Source organism: Sciurus carolinensis, chromosome 11 (assembly GCF_902686445.1).
Source record: "Sciurus carolinensis chromosome 11, mSciCar1.2, whole genome shotgun sequence".
NCBI lineage: Eukaryota > Metazoa > Chordata > Mammalia > Rodentia > Sciuridae > Sciurus > Sciurus carolinensis.
In genome coordinates, this window is record NC_062223.1 from 121,672,592 (window position 1) to 121,693,004 (window position 20,413).

Here is a 20,413-nt window from a genome sequence, read left to right on the forward strand (position 1 = left end):
TTCTTCTTCTTCTTTTCTTTCAATCCCCGGTGCAGTCATGGACTCATTCACTGATGGGGCTCTTTGCTCCCCGGCTTGTCGGGGTTCTTCGGGTGTCCTGGCAGTTTCTCCTTTCCTTGGTCCTGCAGCGTGGGACGGTCAGGGCTGCGGGACCGTTTGCCGCCGCCCCCACCCGGGCAGGGCGGCAGGTGCGTTCGGGAGCGCGCGGCGCGGGCGGCCTGTGTTGGCCCCGGTCTCCAGGCAGCGCGGCGGGCGGGGGCCCGGGAGCCCCGCGGGAGCCGGCGGCGACGGCGCGGAGGATGCGGGGCGCCGGGGGTCGCGGCCGCCGAGGCGCTCCCGGCCGGCGACGGGCAGCTGCCTCCCGGAGCGAGGTGGGCGGCGCGCCGGGGAGGGCAGGGCGGGCTGGCCCGGGGTGGGGGCGCGGAAGGCGCCTGAGCGAGCGGGGTGCGGGCGGGCGAGCCCAGGCCGGCGCGAGGAGCTTCGGGGGCCAGGAGGCCGCGGGCCGCGGCGCGGAGGGGCTCCCGGCCGCCTGTCCTCCGCCAGTCGAGGCCGCCCAGGGCACCGGACCTTCAAACGCCCCCTGTGGCGGGTCGTGTCCCCTAGAAACTGGCACAGAGAGAAAACCCCTGCTTCCGCCCTGCTCCACGCTAGGGCAACTTTTTCTTTGCCATTCATCTGTAAATGGAATTCGTTTGTCCCAGGACTAGGCAGCTGGCATTTCTTAGTTCCTAGATACTAGGAGCTATGTCCCCCTATTTCGTGTTTACTTAGAGGAATTTTGACTGGCCGGTCAGCCTCTCTTGGTCAGAAATTTTAGTGCCACAGTGTTTTTCACTTCTTGGTGCTAGAGAGCCACATTCATTAAGTGCCAAACGCCCACTTATTGATTTGTTCGAGTTGTCAGCCTTTCCTTTCATATAATCCCTTACTTTTGTAAGATCAGGTCTCCAGCTTACCCAGCTTTTATTACTATTAATTACAAAAAACCCTGGCCTCTCATTTCAGAATTGTAGGAACTGATTTATTTTATGAAAGCACAATTTAGAATGGAACTATAATGATTATTTTATGCTTGTTCTTTGAGATCTCAATACTGTGATCTTAACTCCTACGGTGAGACCAATGTTTATAAACTTTTAGTTTAAATACATTAGTATCTGCTGGATTTGCTGCTTTCTAAAAACGCCCTACAAAGCAACAATCTGCTCGACATTATTAAAATAATATGGCAGAATGAAATATACGTCTTTAAAATAAGAAACAATACAGCAAATCGGTTTGTAAAATTAGGCAATGATGTTAGTCTACCAACAGGGGGAACTTTGAGTTAAATAGAAAATTATTTCGTGTGTATTTAAATATAAACATTATCTTTTGTCTGTTATGTTTGTTAAGATACTTTCCTCCAAGGAGTTGCTGTTCCTTGGAAGCCTTAGCAACAGGGTCAACATAATAAGTAATCCTAGAATAGGAATAAGGCGATTGAGGTTATGTTATTTAATTGAAATTAGGATTTTCCACAAGAACACAAGCAAGCCAGTAAAACAAATTTTACAGTAATCTCTAGTGGTGAAGATTTTTGTTATGTGACTTACAGGGAAAAAAATGGCATAAAGGCAGTAAGATACAAGATCAACCAAAATAGAAATGCTAGATAAAGATGAAAGGAAGCACAATCCAAAAACATCATCTCCTTTCAATCCTTTATGAACTCAAAGCACCCTTTCCATAAACCATCTCATGGGTCACTGTAAGAGCCCTTTGAGACAGTGAGGGTTCACTTGGAATCACACTCTAGGCAAGTTGGATGGGACTCCAACTAATTCCTAGCACTGGTTCAGGTCAGTCTCCCACCCACCCAACTATCCCCAGGACAGCATCCCTTTCAGATGGGTGACTTCCAGCCTCTGCCTTGAATGGCTTAGTGGAAGGATTCACGAGGCCATCAAATATTTTGTTGAATAATTTTAATCATTATTATTATATTTTTTATTTATTATTATATTGTCATTATTATATTGTTGTTTATTGTATAGTGAGGTTGATTTCCTTATAAGGACCTAAATTATTTATTTCTCTTTGTGGCAGCCAGGGTATCAAAAAGTCTTTTCCAAATGATGTAGCTGGCCAAAATAAGTCTAGGAACAAAACAACCTCCACCTGTGGAAACCACACTCTTCTTTCTCCTTCCTTTACTTTCCAAAGTAATGAAATAAAGTACCATCAAGGTACTGTCCATAATTAACCTTTGACTTTGTGCTGGCTTGTCTGTAGCAAGCCCTTGGAAACTGGAAAAGGGAATTTGATTTCAAGCAACCATTAGATTTCCTCAGTGAAACAGCATTCGATTACTGGGGCTGTTTATGAGCTCTAAATCAGATGTGTTTGTGTAAGAGAGGAAACACAATTGTTTTTCCAGTAGATATTGCTACATATAAAAGCCTGCAGATGATATAACAAGGTTCTCTTACTTGCTGAAATTTTTGATAAACATTAGCACTAAGGAGTTTGCGGTAGTCACAGAGTAACATAAATATAAATTTTTTAGGTAATGATTTTGCGAACCAGAACTTATCAGCCAACTGTTCCTATCAAGACTATCTCCTCTTGATTTCTGAATTTCTCAAAATGAGTAAGAGTAAACTAATTCCCAAGCTTTCCATTCAGTCTCCTGTCCATCATACCAACTTAAACGTTCAGTCCTCAGACCCACTCTTTAAGAAAGAAGACTTAAACCAGATTTCAAAAGACTCCTTGGAATCAGATTCAGAAAGTCTCAGTCAAGATTGCAAGTCCCAGTCTGAACTTGAGGACCAAATCCAAGAAGATGTGGAGCCTGACAGCTTAGAGGACAGTCCTCAGGAGGAAAGCTTGAGTGAAACAGAAGAGGAAGCAAGCCGAAAAGTAGCTCAGCTGGTCATTGAGGGAGACCTCCAGGTCCAGGATAATGGCATGAACAACAGGTAAGGAATTGACTTGTATACAGTCTTAATGTTAAATAATCCTGTACCAGTAAGGACAGGCTCTCCTGGAGCACACCTTATAATGTATGTGAGACAGGTCTCCAAGACACTAAGGACAGCATGGCTCTTTGCTTTTTTTGCCACATTTATTTCTTTTTTTAATTAAAAAAAATGCAATAGGCATTTTAAAAGGGCCTTTGCATTTCTTATACTCCTTATTGCTATGACCTCACCTTAGAGAAATCCTGGAAATCCTGATATAGAAAAGTGCATAAGTTGAAGTCTAATGGCCTTAATTTGGTCTAAGTGTGCTGTTTAGTGTCACACTTGAAGTAAGTTACTTAATTTTTATAGCCCGCTTTTTCTCCTCTGTTAATTGATCTAGACTGCTTTTCTCACAGAATTGCTATGAATGTCAATAAAATACAAATAATTGGTGGTAGAATCCTATCTGGCCCTTTTCTTCAGATCTAATAGAGGTTAACCTCCTGGGGTCTATATGATCACATACAGATTTCATCTAATAATCAGTACTTATGGGATCTAACTTTATACTTTGAGCTACTAAAAAATATAAAGGAATAAGAGTAATCCCTTTTAATGAAGCTGTAAATTATATGATTACAGTATCATTACAGAAGAAGTTACTAAGTAGGAGTTTTAGTATGGTGGACAAGTTCGTAGAATATAAAGCAGACAGACCACTTGGGTTCAAATACTGGTTCTGCTGTACAATGTTGGCCAAGTCCATTCAATGCTTTTTGTGCCTCTGTTTCCTCATCAGTAAAAAGGGCATAATAACAATAGTTACAGAGTTATCATGAATCTAAAATAATTATACAGTAAATTGCTCTTTGTAAATCATATTATATTGTTTTTTAATGAGGGGTCAAATATATTAAGGAAAATTTATTGAAAGGCCTAGAACTTGGGCATCACTTTGAAGTCAAGTTTTGGATAATAGATGACAATTAGAATGACATGTTTGTGGCACATTAGGGAATCTACTGGGATTACACCTAATTTGCTTATAGTATAGGGAAAATGGATTGAGTAGGAGCCTGAAAATAGGGGCCTGGAGAAAGCACCTCTAGTACTGGAAGACAGATTTACAGGTCATTGAGTGTAGTCACTCCACACCACAGAACTCAAAGAATTCATCCTAGGGATACAGTTAATGGTGAGGACTCCTGTGGGAGCCAAAATTGGAGCCCAGTCCTAAGTCATTTTCTTCCTTTTTTCTTCCCCTCCTCTTCCTTTTACCGGGGATATCAAGTTAAGTGAATCTCATATGCATCTTAGGGGATCTCAAAATATAGTGTAAGTGATAAATGCTGCCATAGAGGTGTTCCAGGGTGATCTCAGTGAGACAGACACCCTTGACTGGAACTGAATTGGGCCAGCCAGGAGGAAAGAGGACAGGTTCTTGGGGAGGGCAGTGAGATGAAGCAGTGTTCAAGGAAGTTATTCTGCAAGGTGGTGCATTTTGAATTACAGAATAAAAACTCAGTGGGCAAAGAGACTCCCAGATGGGCTCTTGTGAGGTTGAGATGAAGGATTCATAAACTATATTGTGATAGAAAAATATACTACTAACAATGCTATTAAGTTACTCACTGCATTAAATAAATTTTCTTTTATTACTAAAAAAAAAAAAAGAGAGAGACAGACTCCCAGATGGTAATGAGAGTGTCACAATAAAAGATGCCACTTTTTAAAGGCCCGTCTATAGTTTCACTCAGCTCTTCACTGTGACCTTGCAGGGAAGGTGTTGCTAGCTCCACTTTCCAGAGAGGAAAAGTGAGGCTAACAGAGGTGAAATAGCTGGTCTGAGGACATAGTGCTCTGTAGGCATACCTGTTTTGTTATTAATGTCATTTTTTGTATTTATGAAAAACTTCTAGCCTTCAGAAAAGAGCAGGAGAAAAGATGACATAACCCTGATTGCCATATTTGTTTCAGATTTCTTAATGTCACAAAACATTACAGATATAGTTTCCTCTACCCCTTCTCAAACCCATTCCCCTATCTTCCTCCTCAGAGGTAACCCAAAATGCACTTATGTGTGTTTGCACTCTTCCAATCTTCATTTCGTTCAAAGTAATCAGTAATTAGTAGGTATGGGTACATTGTATTTATATCCCTGTTCAGTCAACATCATTTTCTTGACATTTTATCATTATATTTTTAAATTAAGGCCTGTGCTCACTTATCTTGAAACTTTTCAGTAAGTTTCACTGTATGAACATATAACTCACCTCTTACCTATTGATGAGCCTTTAGGTTGTTTTCAGTTTTCCTTATTTAACATAACACTCTTTGCACATCCTTGTGTCTCTTTGGGTATATGTGTAAGAATTTCCTTAGGGTAAATATCTAGAAGTGGGATTGCTGCTTTATAGGAGAATGGATATCTTTTTAACTTTACCCACAGTACCTGCAAGTCCTCAGTTCTCACAGTTACCTAGTCTGCCTTTTACCACTCTGACAGTTTATAAAATTCTTTTTATGAATTTAAACTACTTTACCTGATGACGTGTAAGCATGTTTTCAGCCAAAGGAGATCAATTTAGACATACTCTTTGGCAACTGGTTTATTTAATTTAAATGTCATGAGTATTGAGTATTTTTCTGTATTTGTAGTTGTAATTTACCTCATGCTTCACAGTATTCCAGTATCTACAGGTGCCATGGCATAATTATCTGATCACATGTAGGACATGGGATGTTCTCAGGTTTTTGTTTTTTTTTTTTTTAAACAATGTTTTATTTGAAAGTTATGTGAAATAACTCACAGAGATTGGTACAGCTTAGATATGGAATTTGAAGGAACAAGAGAAGTCACAGAGTAAATGTAATAACAATAGCTGGCATATAGAGAATGCTAAACAAAAGCCCATACTGTGCTAAACACTTTACATGTATCACCTCATTTAAACCCTATGGCAGCCCTGATAGGTAGATCCTGTAATGATCACATCTTGAAGGTCGTAAATGAGTTTTCAGGAGGTTCTATTACACCATTCATGGGGTCTAGTGAGTACTGGAGCAGAAAGTTCAGGCTTTCTCGCTCTGTCCTAAACCATGTTTTTATCCTGACTCTAGTCTAAGAGATTCATAGTCTCTTAGATAGTATTTTATTTACAGAGATGAGGGCATCAGAAAGGAAAAAATCTTTTGCCTTGTACAACGTGTCCTTGTCTGTACTTTTAAGATTAAAAAAAAAAAAAAAAGGCAAGAATCCATGAAGTGACGTCCTTCTCTCCCAATTGTTGAGTTTTTCCTCCTTTTTTCTGATGCTGGAGGACCTGACTTTAACCCTGTTTTCTTTCTTTCTTTCTTTCTTTCTTTCTTTCTTTCTTTCTTTCTTTCTTTCTTTCTTTCTTTCTTTTTTTTCTTTCTTTTTTTAACCAAAGGCAATTTAAATACTGCTTAATATATTTGAAGTGATAAAGAATAATGCTTACAAAAATCAAATCAAAATTATGGTTAGATTTTTAGCCTTCTGATTCAGATTTCTTTAAATAAAATTCTGTTTTGCTCAGATTGACTTGCCTTGGAAATGGTGAGTGACAGACTATGAACATGGGGCAGGATTAGAAATGGGTTATAACTCTGTAATTGTCAGAACATAATTCATTCATTGAACATAGGAGGACCAGTTTCACACTGTAAAGGAAAACAGAACTGAGGCGGTTAGTTAAATAGTGCTTCAAAAATGTTATTGAGGTGCAGTTTAGTTATTTATTCCTTTCTCTGCCTCACATTCGTCTTAGAAACCTTTCTGAGGTGTATTGTTGCTCATATTTGAGTTGTTATGAACCATGACATACAGAAATAAATTAATCTAAGATTCTCAATATGAAATGCAAGTAGACTTTCATTTCTGTAAGGTAGGTGGCATTCTGGGAATTGTAGTTCAAAAAATTAGTCAAAGCCTTGCCTTAAACCAAAGCAAATCTCTTTCTTCTTGCTTTTATAATGAATAATTTTTAAAACTGCCTGACAAATCACTTAGCCCTACTCTTGTGTTTTGATGTTACTAGAACCTTCTCAAAGCAATTACTCCCTTGTATCTCACCAAAGTCAAGCATAGTTCAGTCTATATGGATTAGAGAAAACCTTTTACTTAATAGAAATTGGAGCAATATTGACTGTAGCGAATGAATCAAGAGTGGAGGAGAGGATCTTCATGTGACAGTCCTTAAACCCCACTCCAGAGCGAGCCTTATGACACTCGGCACTCATGAAGAAAGAGATCAATGTAATGCCCAGAGCATTAGAAATAACCTCTTAAGTCAGGGAGACTTCTGAAGTCTTATGTTAAAAAAAAAATCAGAAAGCAGCAGTTTAGTACCCAGTATATGTGTTTAATAAAGTCTTGCTTACAATAATACTTATATAATCACTACCATTTATGGAACTATTTACTTTATACATACTATCTCATTATCCTTACAAGATCCCCTTGGGTAGGCTTTATTTATTTATTTATTTATTTGGTGCTGGGAACTGAACCCAGGGCCTGGTTATGCAAGGTGCACACTGTACCACTGAGCAACACCCCAACCCCTAATCATTATTTTCTTCATTTCACAGATAAGCCTCTAAGACTTTTATAGGTGTATATAGTTGTTAAGTGGAAAACTAGACATCAGATTGAACTCTCTCCTAACTCCAAAACCTAAGCCTTTAATTATGAATATCTGAATAGCTGATCATGGATTGAACTGATGAAGGATTCTGCCTTACTATCTAGCAACAATTAAAGAGGGAATGGTTCCAGTATGGACTAAACTGAGGCCACAGTAAATATGCATATAAAATTATAAACTTTAGTAAAGTAATAAAACTTTTTAAAGGATGTTGTACCCTCAGAATAAATAAATATTGATTGCATTTTACCTTGAACAGTGGTATCATAGTAGCCTTTATACTTCATCATCTCCTCTGGGAAACAGACTGCTTCCATTTGGTAAGCTCTACAGGAGTTTAACTCTCTCATCACCTGGGAACCATAGTATCTACAGAGGTCCAGATTCTGTCTAATAAACCACTTATGTTAGAAATTAACAGTAGGCAGATAGGCATAACGAAAAATTACTAGTTAAATTAAATATTCAGAATTGCCTGAAAGTCCAAAGGAACTTATCATAGCAGTCTGCATCTTGATTGTGTTGTGGTATATAATTTTTCTCTCTGTTGTTTTAATGTGTGTTGTTTCTGGCTAATAATGCAAGAATCATGAGAAGTACTTAGTAATGAGTTCTGCAGCCTGAAGACCAAAACAGATACTGGTGGATAATGGGAGACTTGGTAAGACCAAAACAGGATTTTCATTTTTTCCCAGATTCTCAAGCTGTTTTATAGAATTCTTTGTAAATATTTAAGGTGAGGCTGGAATACTGTCTCTTACAGTTGTAGATGTTTTTGCACTGATTGGGAGTGTAAAGCAGACATTCAAGGCTGGTTCTAATATTCTAGGACTATGGAGAACATTCCAGAAGCCTCCAGGAGTCACTTTCATTCCTGTTGATATCTAGCAACATTCATCATGTTGATTTCTATTGTCTATCGGTAGATTTCCACCTTAAGGCATTGGTTGGTCAACCTCTTCCAGATACATTACTCTGCTTATCGGTGTGATGTTTCCAGGGGTTTCCACACAGTATTTGAGAAATAGCTACTAGCATTTTAGTTATTTATTTCAGATGACGTAGAAATAGATTTATCAGAGAAGTGACTTTTTGTCATAGGTATTAGTTATTTCTATTTTAGTTTCATTCACTTACTCACAAACTGTGCCTTAGTTAAGCCCTGATGTGCTTCTCAGAGCAGGCACTGTGCCACTGTGACAGCTGAGCAGTCACAGAAGGAAGTAAAGCGTGTGCATGGGCATGAATCATGTCTATTAAAGGCAGAGTCCCTGCCAGAGATGCTAAAACCATGGTGACTCCTGGGGTTTGTTGCCCTCAGAGACAGCCACTAGTTTCTTTCTTGTCTATTTCAAAACTAGATGCATTGTTGTGTTGAAATAAGCAAATAGGTTGAAACCTCACAAAATGTATTTAAATTTATGTCACCTACAATCCTGTGAGTCTATCAACAAAATCAAGAAGATTGTAACCAAGTTACTAAAGGGATAGTTTAATTTATGACCTTTACATCTACAGTAATTTCCCCTCCCTGACAAGTTTGCAAATATAGTTTGCTTAGTGTATTTTAATGGATGTAATTTGATTAGTATGGATATCTATGAAACTTTGACTAGTTAGTATTTTTACTGTATGAAATTTAAACTAAAATTTTTTCCCCCAGTACTAATAACATCATGGCGTTTTCTGCATAGCAGGCCCAATCCAACTAATAAAAGGATATATTCTTAGGGTTTATGGGGCTCAGGAAGGTCAAACTACTCCCTGTTGTACAAAGGAGGATCCTGAGATCTAGAGGGGTGAGGAGACTCTCCCAAGTTCATACTGCCAGTCACTGGCAAAGCCTGCACTAGAACTCAGGTCCATTGCTTTTCCCATGATGTCACAGCTAAAATTCCAGTGCTATCAGTCTGACATTTGAAATATAAGAGACTCTATCTAAAGTAAGTATAAGCACCTGGAAATTTCATAAATCTAGGTCTGTACTCTCTTAGCCATTACTTTGAGAGAATAAAAGGAATACTGGAGCCTCCATGCAAAACGTCTGCCACTAGCATCGTGGGCTCACTGAGAGGAACTGTGTTTCTGCTGTGTCATTCAGCGTGTCCCTTGTGAAGAGGCAGCCTTGGCATCACATAGCTTAATCTTAATAGAAAGAGGCACTAGAATTTTACATTGCCATTACTAAAATATCCTCTTTAGATAATTTTTTTTAAATTCACAGATTGTCCTTGAATCAAAATCCGTACTAATAACAACTTGGAATAAATATTTGGTTGATTTTTGGCCACAAATCAGTTGTTGAAGAAAAAAGGGGACTTTGGTTGGAATTACCAAATTATATAATTACTGTAAACAGAATTCACTAACAATTCAGCCCCTTCACTTTAGTATGTTTCTGTAGACAGTGTTTGACCTTTATTTCATTAAAACATCTTTTTTTAAAAATCAAAAAATTCCTTCATTGAATGAAATTTTCTGGATTGCAAATAACCTCCACAAAACACTTCAGTATATTTGTGGAACCATTTTATCTCCTACTTGGAAAAGTGGGGGTGAGGAGATAGCTCAGTGGTAGAACATTTGCCTAGTCCACTTATGGCCCTTGGTTTGATCTCCAGCACCAAAAAAAAAAAAAAAAAAAAAGAAAAATTACTGACTTGCAAAAGTGAATTTTTAATCTTTTGGATTTATTTCACTCCATTTACTTCAAAGCCATTGATAAGAAGATTAAGATGAGCATAGAATTCAGAAATCCTTGGAAACAATTGTTATTTTTATAGTTCCTTAAAGAAACATTAAAAACTTTACACTTAAACAAAAATTGAATTTACTGCTCATATGCATAAAAGATTTAATGGCATATAAATTGGGAATAATTGTTCTGTTTAAAAGGATTAAATTAAACCTAAATCAATAATAACATGTGCAGTTTCAATTTAACTGCCTACTTAAAATAAAGTGGCAAATAAATAACAGCTAAATGATTAATAGCAATGCTTTTATTCACCTCCTCAACAGGCAAAATGGCCAGTTATTGAATATTTTATTGTGAGTGCAAAGGATGTTAATTGTACTAGAAACATGCTCTAATTTTAGTAATTTTTTGATTGAATACAAAACTGAATATGAAGCTCTTCATTAAATGGAGTCTTGATTTTATTTTGTTTGAAGTTATCACAGTGAGTACTCAAATACGGTCTATTAAAGCCAGCAAATATCCTGGCGCATGCATGTGAGCCCGCCCCCGCCCCCTTCTCTGCATCCATTTCTAACCCAGTCCTCTGAAGAGGAGACCCGGCATCTGTTGTCTGAGCGGTAACAAAAGAGTTGTGTACTCATTGTCTGTGTAACCTTTTTACCAAATGAGGAGGAAAGGGGTGCATATTTTGTGTGCAGATGATTACTGATGAAAGGGCACTTCACACTCATTTTGTCCCAGTGTGTTGACCTGGACCACAAAACACAATGGGACTTCTCAGCACACAAGCTCAGTACAATGGGGTTCTTTAGTATCATGTTCTATTTCAACCATTACTTTTGTTTCTGGGAAGCATTACAGCTTTCAGTGCTCATGATTTTGTAAAACATTACCTCCTATTTGTTTCCACATAGGTTTTCCATCTAGAAAGGCAGAAGGGGAGGTTTTAAGATAGGTCTTGCAGGTATAAACAGTGTGGCTAAAGCTTTCATATAAACCACATCTTCAAACACTATACTTACTTGTACACATTTTTTAGGGTTTCTCTTCAAAAACCCTGGTTCAAAAAACATGTTCCTCAGCCAGGGCGACTTATCGTCTCTGGTTTGTTTCCAAACCCTCGGCATTTTCCAGGTTCCACTTAAAACATCAGCCTTCTGTAGCATGTGATGTTGCTTCTGTAGCCACTTGAGAGAGGAAATTTGTTGAGGCAAGAGACTTCAACTTTTGTGGAAATTCTAAAATAATTCTCCCAGTTTTATCTTCTTCATTATCTTACAGCAGTTGTCAAAATGTTTTGTTGCATGGAAACACTGACATTTCTCAATCCCATGTCCTAAATTATGATTCAGACATTCTCCACAGTGCCTAAGTCACAACTGAAAATTGGATTTTTAAAAGATGGGTATTAATTCTTTCAGGTCACGAGGGTACCACTTACAGCATCACAAGATAGCTTCATACCCTGAAAACACATGAAGCCTTGGGGAGAGAAGGATCCCTTGAGATCCATCAGCAGAAAGCACAGTACACAACAAAACCGTGCCATGGTGTCTGAATGTCACACAGCTAGCAGAGACCAGTAACAGCTCAATGACATGTGCTTTCATAGCTAGCTGTTACTGACCCTGACTCAGTGCAAGACACAGAAGTTAAATAATTTTCCCATGTTCACAAAGCAACTGGTGGCACCAGGAATTTGGTGCAGGCAGTGTGATTCTAGGACACTTACTCTTAGATACTCTGCTGTGCCATTTTTCAGAACCACAATACTCCATGTCATCATTCATAGAAACAAAGCACCACGATTCTTGCATGTGAGCGAGGGAAGTCTTTAGCCATGTCTGCAGACATGATGCCATTTTCTGCTGACACTGGTGAAATATGATGACCAGTTTCAGTATACTAGTTTTTTTGGTGTAACTGCAGACATGGAAATCAGAAATCTATTTTCTTTGACCATTGAAAGTTACTGTTAGTCAGCTTGCGACTAACAAAATACCTGTGACAAAATACCTGACATAAGTAACTTATAAGGAGGCAAGATTTACTCTGACTCATATTTTTAGAGACTTCAGTTCACAGTCATTTGGCCCTGTTGCTCTGGCTCTGTGGAGGGACAGAGCATCGTGGAAGGAGCATGTGGTGGAGGATCCCTGTTCATATCATGGCAGCCAGGAAGCAAAGAGCAAGGGGAAGGAGCATGGTCCCAATATTCTCTACTAGAGCACACACCCAGTGACCTAACTTCCTTCCTCTGGGACACACCTCTTATAGGTTCTGCCACCTTCCAGTAGTGTCACAGGCTGGCAACCAAGCCTTTACCAAATGGGACTTTGAGGAGAACTTTATAATTCATACTATAGCAACTACTTTTTGAAAGAAAAGTGGGCATTACTCAGTTATTATCTTTTGAGTCTATCATAGAATTATAGAACAATGGAGTTAGAATGGACTTTTGAGATATCATCTAGTTGTTGATTCTGGAAATAAGAGGTTAACAATTTCAGTGACAAACAAGGTTATGTCCTCCTATTTTATTTTTACTTATTATTATTGTTGTTGTTGTATTACTGCAGATAGAACCCAGGGCTTCATGCATGCTAAGCAGGTGTTCTACCACTAAGCTAGGTACCCAGCCCTGTCTAACTATTTTAAATACCTACAATATCCTGTTTAAATCTTCACTCATCTCATTCATTACACCTGGTGCATAAACCTCCTCACTGAAGGGGAGGATTCATCAGCCTGCTTCTCTTTAACGTGCTGCTTTATCTTTTTATCTTCTGTGCCTAACTTTCTGCCTGTACACAGGGAGTTGCTCCGTACATATCTATTGCTGGCCTACTGAGCAATTCTCTCACCTTAGGCAGACACTGCACCAGGTTAGCTTCATGACCACCTATGGGAACAACTGTGGGATTCATTGCAACTTACTGGACAGGAACCAGGAGCCAGAGCAGACTGCCAGGGTCTGTATCCTGGCTTCATCAGTCATTTACTCTGTGACCTTGGGAGACTTACATAAGCTCTATTAGCCTTAGTTTCCTCATCAGTTAAATGGGGATAATAATAGTACTATAATTCCCTAGAGTTTTTTTAAGGCAAAAATTAAAAATTCACTGCAAGCATTCCTTAGATCAACATACAATGAAATGTGCTGTCTTTCTACGTCTCACTCCCTACTGAGTGGTAGAATAGTGAGAGGTGGCCATCCCGCTCTAAACTAGAGGACTACCTGTTCTGAACTTGCCCCCCAAAGACTTATAGCCTAGGTAGACCAGAAACTCAGTGCTTTGGCTGTCCAGAAATGTTTGCTAAAATCTTTTCTCTCCAATTAAACATGCAGATTAATTTATAGAGCCCAGATGCTTTCACAGAGTTTGCAAAGTCATTCAAGATCTGAACTTTACCTGACCTGGAGCTCTGTTCCTCAGCCTTCTTTCCTATCACCCTCCATTTTATTCATTCAGAAGTTATTCTTGGAAAACACCACATTCTCTCACCCTTCCATTCCTTTTTTTTTTTTTTGAGGGTGGGGATGCCTCAGAGGCACTTAACCACTGAACCACATCCCCATCCCTATTTTGTATTTTTAATTTAGAGACAGGGTCTCACTGAGTTGCTTAGTGCCTCGCTGTTGCTGAGGCTGGCTTCGAATTCGCGATCCTCCTGGCTCAGCCTCCTGAGCCGCTGAGATTACAGGCATGTGCCACCGTACCCAGCCCCTCCATTCCTTTTTACAGATTGTTCCCTCAGTCTTGCACATACTTCTTTAGCCTTAGGTCTCAACAATGCCATCACTTCCTCCAGAAAGCTCTCCCCAACCTTCCAAGACAGGAGTGGAGTTCCTGCTGAGACCCAATGGCCCTATGCCTCTCATCAGAAGAGCAGGCATCTTCCTGCTTTTTAACTTGTCTCTACCCCCTCTAGCCTGAGTCCAGCACTGTGCCTTTTACCACCATATCCCCCTGGCTTAGCAAGTGCTTAATAAATTATTACTTACTGAATTAATGAGTGACCTAATGAATCAAGAGTAAAGTTAAATTCAGTTTTTCCTTTAATTATAGTATGGATATGAGAAATCAGCACATTTCTTTATTAATTTTTTGATTTACTTGAATAATTGAGCTTTCTTCTGCACCTAAACGACCACAGTTGAGAGCCTATTTGGAGGTTCTAGCAGGGTTCATGTACCGTTGACAAAAGAATTGGCCTCCTCTATTGGGAGGAGCAAACCTTTGGGGGGCTGCACCTGGAGTGGTGAGAAAGGAAGGGGACACCCCATACAGCAGCTCGGCCAAATCAACCTTGCTAATCAGTGGAGCGATAGGTGTTAGAGCCAGATCTCCCTCACATCTGCTAAACAGCCACAGTTGAACTTTGTGTTTCAGTCAGTACAAAATTAAGTTCTAAAGTCATTCATTAATTTGGTCCAATGCAAGAAGCTCCTGCATGTTTAGATACTAATTTATTACTATTGGTTTTAAAAAATAAGTATCTAATGTTTATTTGTGCTGACTAGTGTATTTTTAGAGATGCAGTTATTTATTCTAGAATTCTTATGTCCATAGCATGGTGCAGCGCACAGAGGCAGAGGCTAGGGAAGGAAGGTAATCCATAGGCCCTGCCGTCCTGATCTTCCTTTAGGTGAGGAGACAAGATTACCAGATATAAGAACCAATTCAGAGCACTGAAAGATACACTGTTGATCCTTATTCAGTCTTAAGAAATAAACAAAACAAAATAAATATAACTTACCTCTACTTAGAGATCAAAGAAACTGGCTCAGAGATGACATGATTTGGCAACTGACACATAACAGGTAGTGGCACATCCAGAACTTGAGCCACTCATGTCTGTCTGTGCTCTGCTGGACCATGCCATTGTCCCATGTGCATGTGCCATGACTCTTAAATAGCCAGGTGACAAGCCAGGCCAAGAAATACTGTGAGTTCATAGAAATGGCACCCAAGAGAAACCTCCCCATCAAAGCCTGGAGGCAGGTCATTCTTATGCTCACAAAGTAGTGGAATACAGTTTGACATCCCATTTCCTGACAAATGGATCATTCCCTCTCAAGCATTTTGCTGGAGGACTATTTTGAAAAGTTTTCCATCTTAATATGCAAACCAAAAAATTCAAAGTGGCAATTTAGCAAGACATGGGAGTTTTGGCTTTTCCTCCATCTTTTGCTTTCCATCAAATCAAAGAAATCTAGGTTCACATTAAGAAGAGTAAATTAGTGTTAGGAGGACCATTAGTTTGTTTACCCAGCATAAAATTACATCCTCTGTAAACGGGAATATCAAATAGCATAAAAAGCCGGAGTGATTTACATTTTCTTTTTGATTACAGGATTGCATCCACTGTACTCAAGGAAGGAAAATCTCTCCCATTTAGCTTTTGAAGATCAAAGAGGCCATTAAATATGCCATATTACCAGCATTTTTTTTCTTTTTTGGTTAAGACTAGAGGATACTTTACAGATTGAGATTGTCATGGAGAAAAGGGAGGACTTTATTTGGGGTCATCTGCACGCATTATGAACTAGTTCTTCCCACCGACAGGACCATATGCTTAACCTTTTATTCAAATAGGACTGTCCTGTAGCATCAAGTGCACACTGACACGTCTACTGAGTTTTGTGGGAACAGACCTGATAAGCGAGAGACTATGAACCTTTCAGTGAGCCACAGTCCAATTCTAAGCCATGGGGATCTTTCTGTAATACATTTGATGAAATCCCCAAGATGAAATGATATGAAAAGCAAAATTACTGAAAAGAAGGATAAACCTAGGTAGATATTAAATTGGGATAAAATCTGACTTTCCTCCCAGAGGGTGCAGGCTAAGACAAATATTGTCTAGGCAACAATCCATATTTCCCTCCCTAGAGAAATAGTCAAATATGTGTATTATCAGCTAAAGTATGATTATGATTTTATTTTCACTAGCTGAAATACTAGATCACTTTTGTGTGCACAAGCGATAGTGTTCTCTGAACAATAGTGATTCATTGACTTAATGTAGTAGAAATTTTGTTTTCAGGCATTTAGAATTTAATTGACTTTCATTTTTATTCCTTATTTCAATGAAATTGAGTAAGACCTTTTTGTGCTTATGTGTAGTGCATGGTTCTAATTTGAGCTTGAGATACATCTTTAACATATACAGAGTAATGAGGAAATTAGAGGAGAAAGATTGAGATTGATTTCAAGTGAAATGATCAACTGAATACAGTGAGTGAATTTATTTTGACTAAGGACTTGCCATTTCTTTCTGCTTTGGGCAGCCAAAAACCTATAGAAGACAAATATTCAGACCTCCGCTATGACCCAAACTGGAAGAATAAGAAGGAGGAAGGGCAGTTGTTGATGGTGGAAGCTTTGCCAGGGTCTGCTGCCAGTTCTTCAGAAAATCTGTCCTTAAATCCACTGTACCCTTCCAAGGAGACTTCAATGGAACTCTCAGAGGGAAAAGGCAAACAGAGAAAGAACTCTCAGAGTGTAACTTCCTTACTTGGAAGTGAATTTTTAAGCCCAAACTATGAGCCTGGTGCTCATCACAGAGGGCCACGTTCAGAGCTGAGCAGCAGTGACGTGGAGAAGTCGAGCAACCTCTCTCAATACCTGAAGAGTTCAAGTTCACATAGCGAGGTTTTCCTGCCAGGATCACGTGGCCCTCGGCGAAGGAAGTCCAAGCAATATTTTGTGGAAAAGAACAAACTGACTTTGGGATTACCCTCTCCTAAAACAGACTCTTACCTTCAACTTCACAATAGAAAAAGGGGGGAAACTCACCTAGAACAGGTACGTATTGGTGACAACTTAAGCTTCTCTTCTGGAAACACCAAACTGGAATTTGCATTTGTTTTCAGTGACTGTCTATCCCCTCTTTGGGGATGATGAGGTCATTGTACCCATTTGGGGGTAAACAAACCTTCCATAGTAGACAAACTTTTGTATGCAACCTGTGCTCCTGGAGTGAGGGGACTTATTCTGCAGATTTTTAAAAGCAAAACAAAGCCATCAGTGGTTTACAGAGTAGGGTGGTGGTTCTCAGCCTTGACTTCACATAGGAATCACCTGGAGTACTTTCAAATACTGATTCCTAGGCTAACAACTGAAATCCTAATTTAGTTCATCTGGGCTGCGCTGCTCTAGCACTCCCTAGGTGGGGCTCTGTCAACACTCCCAGGTGGTCCTAATGTTTAGCCAAGACTGAGAATCACTGATCTAGAGCAGTGTGGCTCCCAAATACTAGCCTACCATCAAAGTCATCTAGGAGACCTGTTAAAGCAGATTGCTGCTGCATCACAGTAAGATAATTAAGATTGACAACAATTAAATATTTCAAAATAGCTGGCAGAAAGGATTTTGAATGTTCCTGCTATAGTTTGGATCGGAAATGTACCCCCAAGACCCAAAATGCTTAGTTTCCATTTTGACTCTACTGGGAGAGAGCAGAAACTAGCTGAGGCCTAGTGGGAGGTTTCCTGGTCACTGGGGGACATAGTCTTTACAGGAACAGTCCCCGCCCTTTATTCTTTGTCTATTTTGCTTCCTGGCCACCATGAGAAGAGCAACTTTGTTCTTCCACATGCCCCATGTCATGCTGTGCTTCTCAAAAGCAACAGGGTTCATCCATCATGGACTGAAACCTCAGAAACTGTGAGCAAAAGTCAGCTTTTCCTCTTTATAAATTATCTCAGGTATTTTGTTACAGCAACAGAAAGCTAACACTGTTTCCAATATAAAGATATAAATATCAGAGATATGCCAATTGCCCTTATTTGATTGTTACATATCACACCTGTACAAGATCATTCATTTCTGCTTTATTTGTAATAGCAAAAGATTGAAAGTCACTCAATTATCTGTCAGTTGGAAAGTAGTTAAATAACTTATCATATATCCATACAACAAGGTATATACTGCAGCTGACAAAAAATGAGGTTATCTTCCATCAACTCTTATAGATAACAGGATTTATTATTAAGAATTCAAGGTGTAGAACAGTGTGTGCAGCATTTTTTTTTCCACATTTTTTGTTGGTGCATGATAGTTGTACACATTGGTGGGATTTGTTATTTATTTGTACATGCACACAATATAACAATATAATTTGGCCAATATCACTCCCCAGCATGTGCACAGTATTTAAAATTGGAGAATAAAAATATATGTCATATTTGCTTGATATGCATAACAACTTGTCGAAGACCATATAAATAGATGACTAATTGCAATGGGTGGAGTGGGACTTCCTGGGTTCAAATCTATTATTTTTGAACCATATCTGTGTGCTAACTTTTAAAACTTAAATAGAAAATTAGCAGTAAAAATAGGGGAGGAGACCTTTACAATATGCATTTTGTAGTAACTCAAATACCATCACATCCCCTGATTGCATGGGGTCCACCTAACTTGTATTTTTGCTTATACATAAGAGCTCAGAGTACAACTGACCTTTAAATTCAATTGCTTTATAGTCTTTTTGCTGTTTTCATGGATCTCTTGATTATACACTAAAATGCACTTTGATACTAATAACTATAATAAAAATGAATAAATAAAATGCACTTTGAATACATGACAAGATCTCCATCACACAATGTGTGAGGCAAGGAGCTGATATGAAAACCAACACACACTAGAGGGCACCTGAGCATCATGGTCAGGCAATAACTTTGCTGGCGAATATTCTGTGCTTGCTTTTATTCATGATTTGTTCAGTAGCCAAAAGTTATTTGTCTGAAACTCATTAGTGTCTGAGTCAATTTGTGATCTACCATTAAAGGAAATTGTGTTTTTGAAAAATGAACCACCCTTCTATCTTCATTCTAATATGACTTTGAAGATGAAGGTGAAATTTAGTATGGGTTCAGAGGAGTTGTAAGTGCTTTATACATGTTATTTGGCTCTTTGCTAGTAATTTCTTGGAAATTACAGATATTTTACAAATGTTAATATAGAAAGGTTATTCAATCACCTATAGTCTTCAAGACAATATAAAGCCATAAATAGAATCTGTTATCCAGATCCACTATCCATTCTGCCGATCAGCACACCTTTGTGGCTGTTACTAAGACAGCAGGTCACTCAGTCATCAGATATTTACTGAGCACCAGCTTTGTGCAAGGTTCTCTTCTGAGTGCTAGGGATATTACAGAAAATATGGCATGCAGCACTCCTTATAGTAGCTTACATTCCAGGCAATGCATAATCAAATAGTTTCAGGTACTGATAATACTTCCAAGGCAACTGAATAAACGTTATTTAATAAAGTAATGTGGGGAATGTAATCTAGGAATGTTTAGCTAGGTGCATGGGGAATGTTTCTCTGTGGACACCTCATTCAGGTTGAGGTGTGGAAGGAGGAAAAATGGAAAAGCATGAAAGATCTGAGAAGAGGTGTGGTTTGCCCCACTGAGACCATAGGGAACATTCTTGCATATGGAGCAACCCAATTGTGTGTGTTGTGGGGGAGTAAAACCAAAACAAAAGTACTGTGCTCCCATCATTCTCTAGGGTATCAGAAATCAAGGATTAAATTCTAGGTTGTCAGATTAGCCCTTACTATAGTAATTGTGCAGTGAGTGACCTGATTTTTTTTCTTTTTTTTTTTTTTTTTTTTTGGTGCTGGGGATTGAACCCAGGGCCTTGTGCTTGCAAGGTAAATACTCTACCAACTGAGCTATCTCCCCAGCCCCTAGCCCTTACTATATATTTGAGCAAGTAACTCTGTAAATCCGACCTTCCTCGTCTATTGCAAGGTATCAGTTTCCTCCTTGCAGTGCTCTTTGAAGGATGACAGCAGACCCTCAGTGAATGGAAGCTAGGCATTCCTTAGGCATGGAAAAGGAAAAAGGAAGGACCCCGTGCATAGGTCCTTCTAAACAGCTTTTTCTTTTTTTCAGGCTACACTACCTTGAAATAAAAGTTATATCTTCAAATAGAATAAAGACAAAATGTAGCTTATGTCCAAAAAAAAAAGGATAGCATTTGTATATTTTTCAGTAGCCCATCATATGGTGTGGCTCCTCAAAAATTGTCTGCAAAGGGGATCTGTCTAGGCACACCTCTCACTTG

The 20,413-nt window shown here is 39.1% G+C and overlaps 1 protein-coding gene across 4 annotated transcripts in view; it reads left to right on the plus strand.

Annotated features, from left to right (window-relative positions):
* Positions 1 to 246: 246 nt before the first annotated feature.
* Jhy (junctional cadherin complex regulator) overlaps positions 247 to 20,413 on the plus strand; it is a 66,153-nt gene continuing 45,986 nt past the window's right edge. For all 4 annotated transcript variants that reach the window (XM_047517274.1, XM_047517276.1, XM_047517275.1 and 1 more), the window contains exons 1-3: positions 247 to 371; positions 2,549 to 2,963; positions 16,615 to 17,131. In XM_047517274.1, coding sequence (XP_047373230.1) covers positions 2,629 to 2,963; positions 16,615 to 17,131 — 852 coding nt within the window. In that variant the 5' untranslated portion in view covers positions 247 to 371; positions 2,549 to 2,628. The remainder of the gene's footprint in view (positions 372 to 2,548; positions 2,964 to 16,614; positions 17,132 to 20,413) is intronic.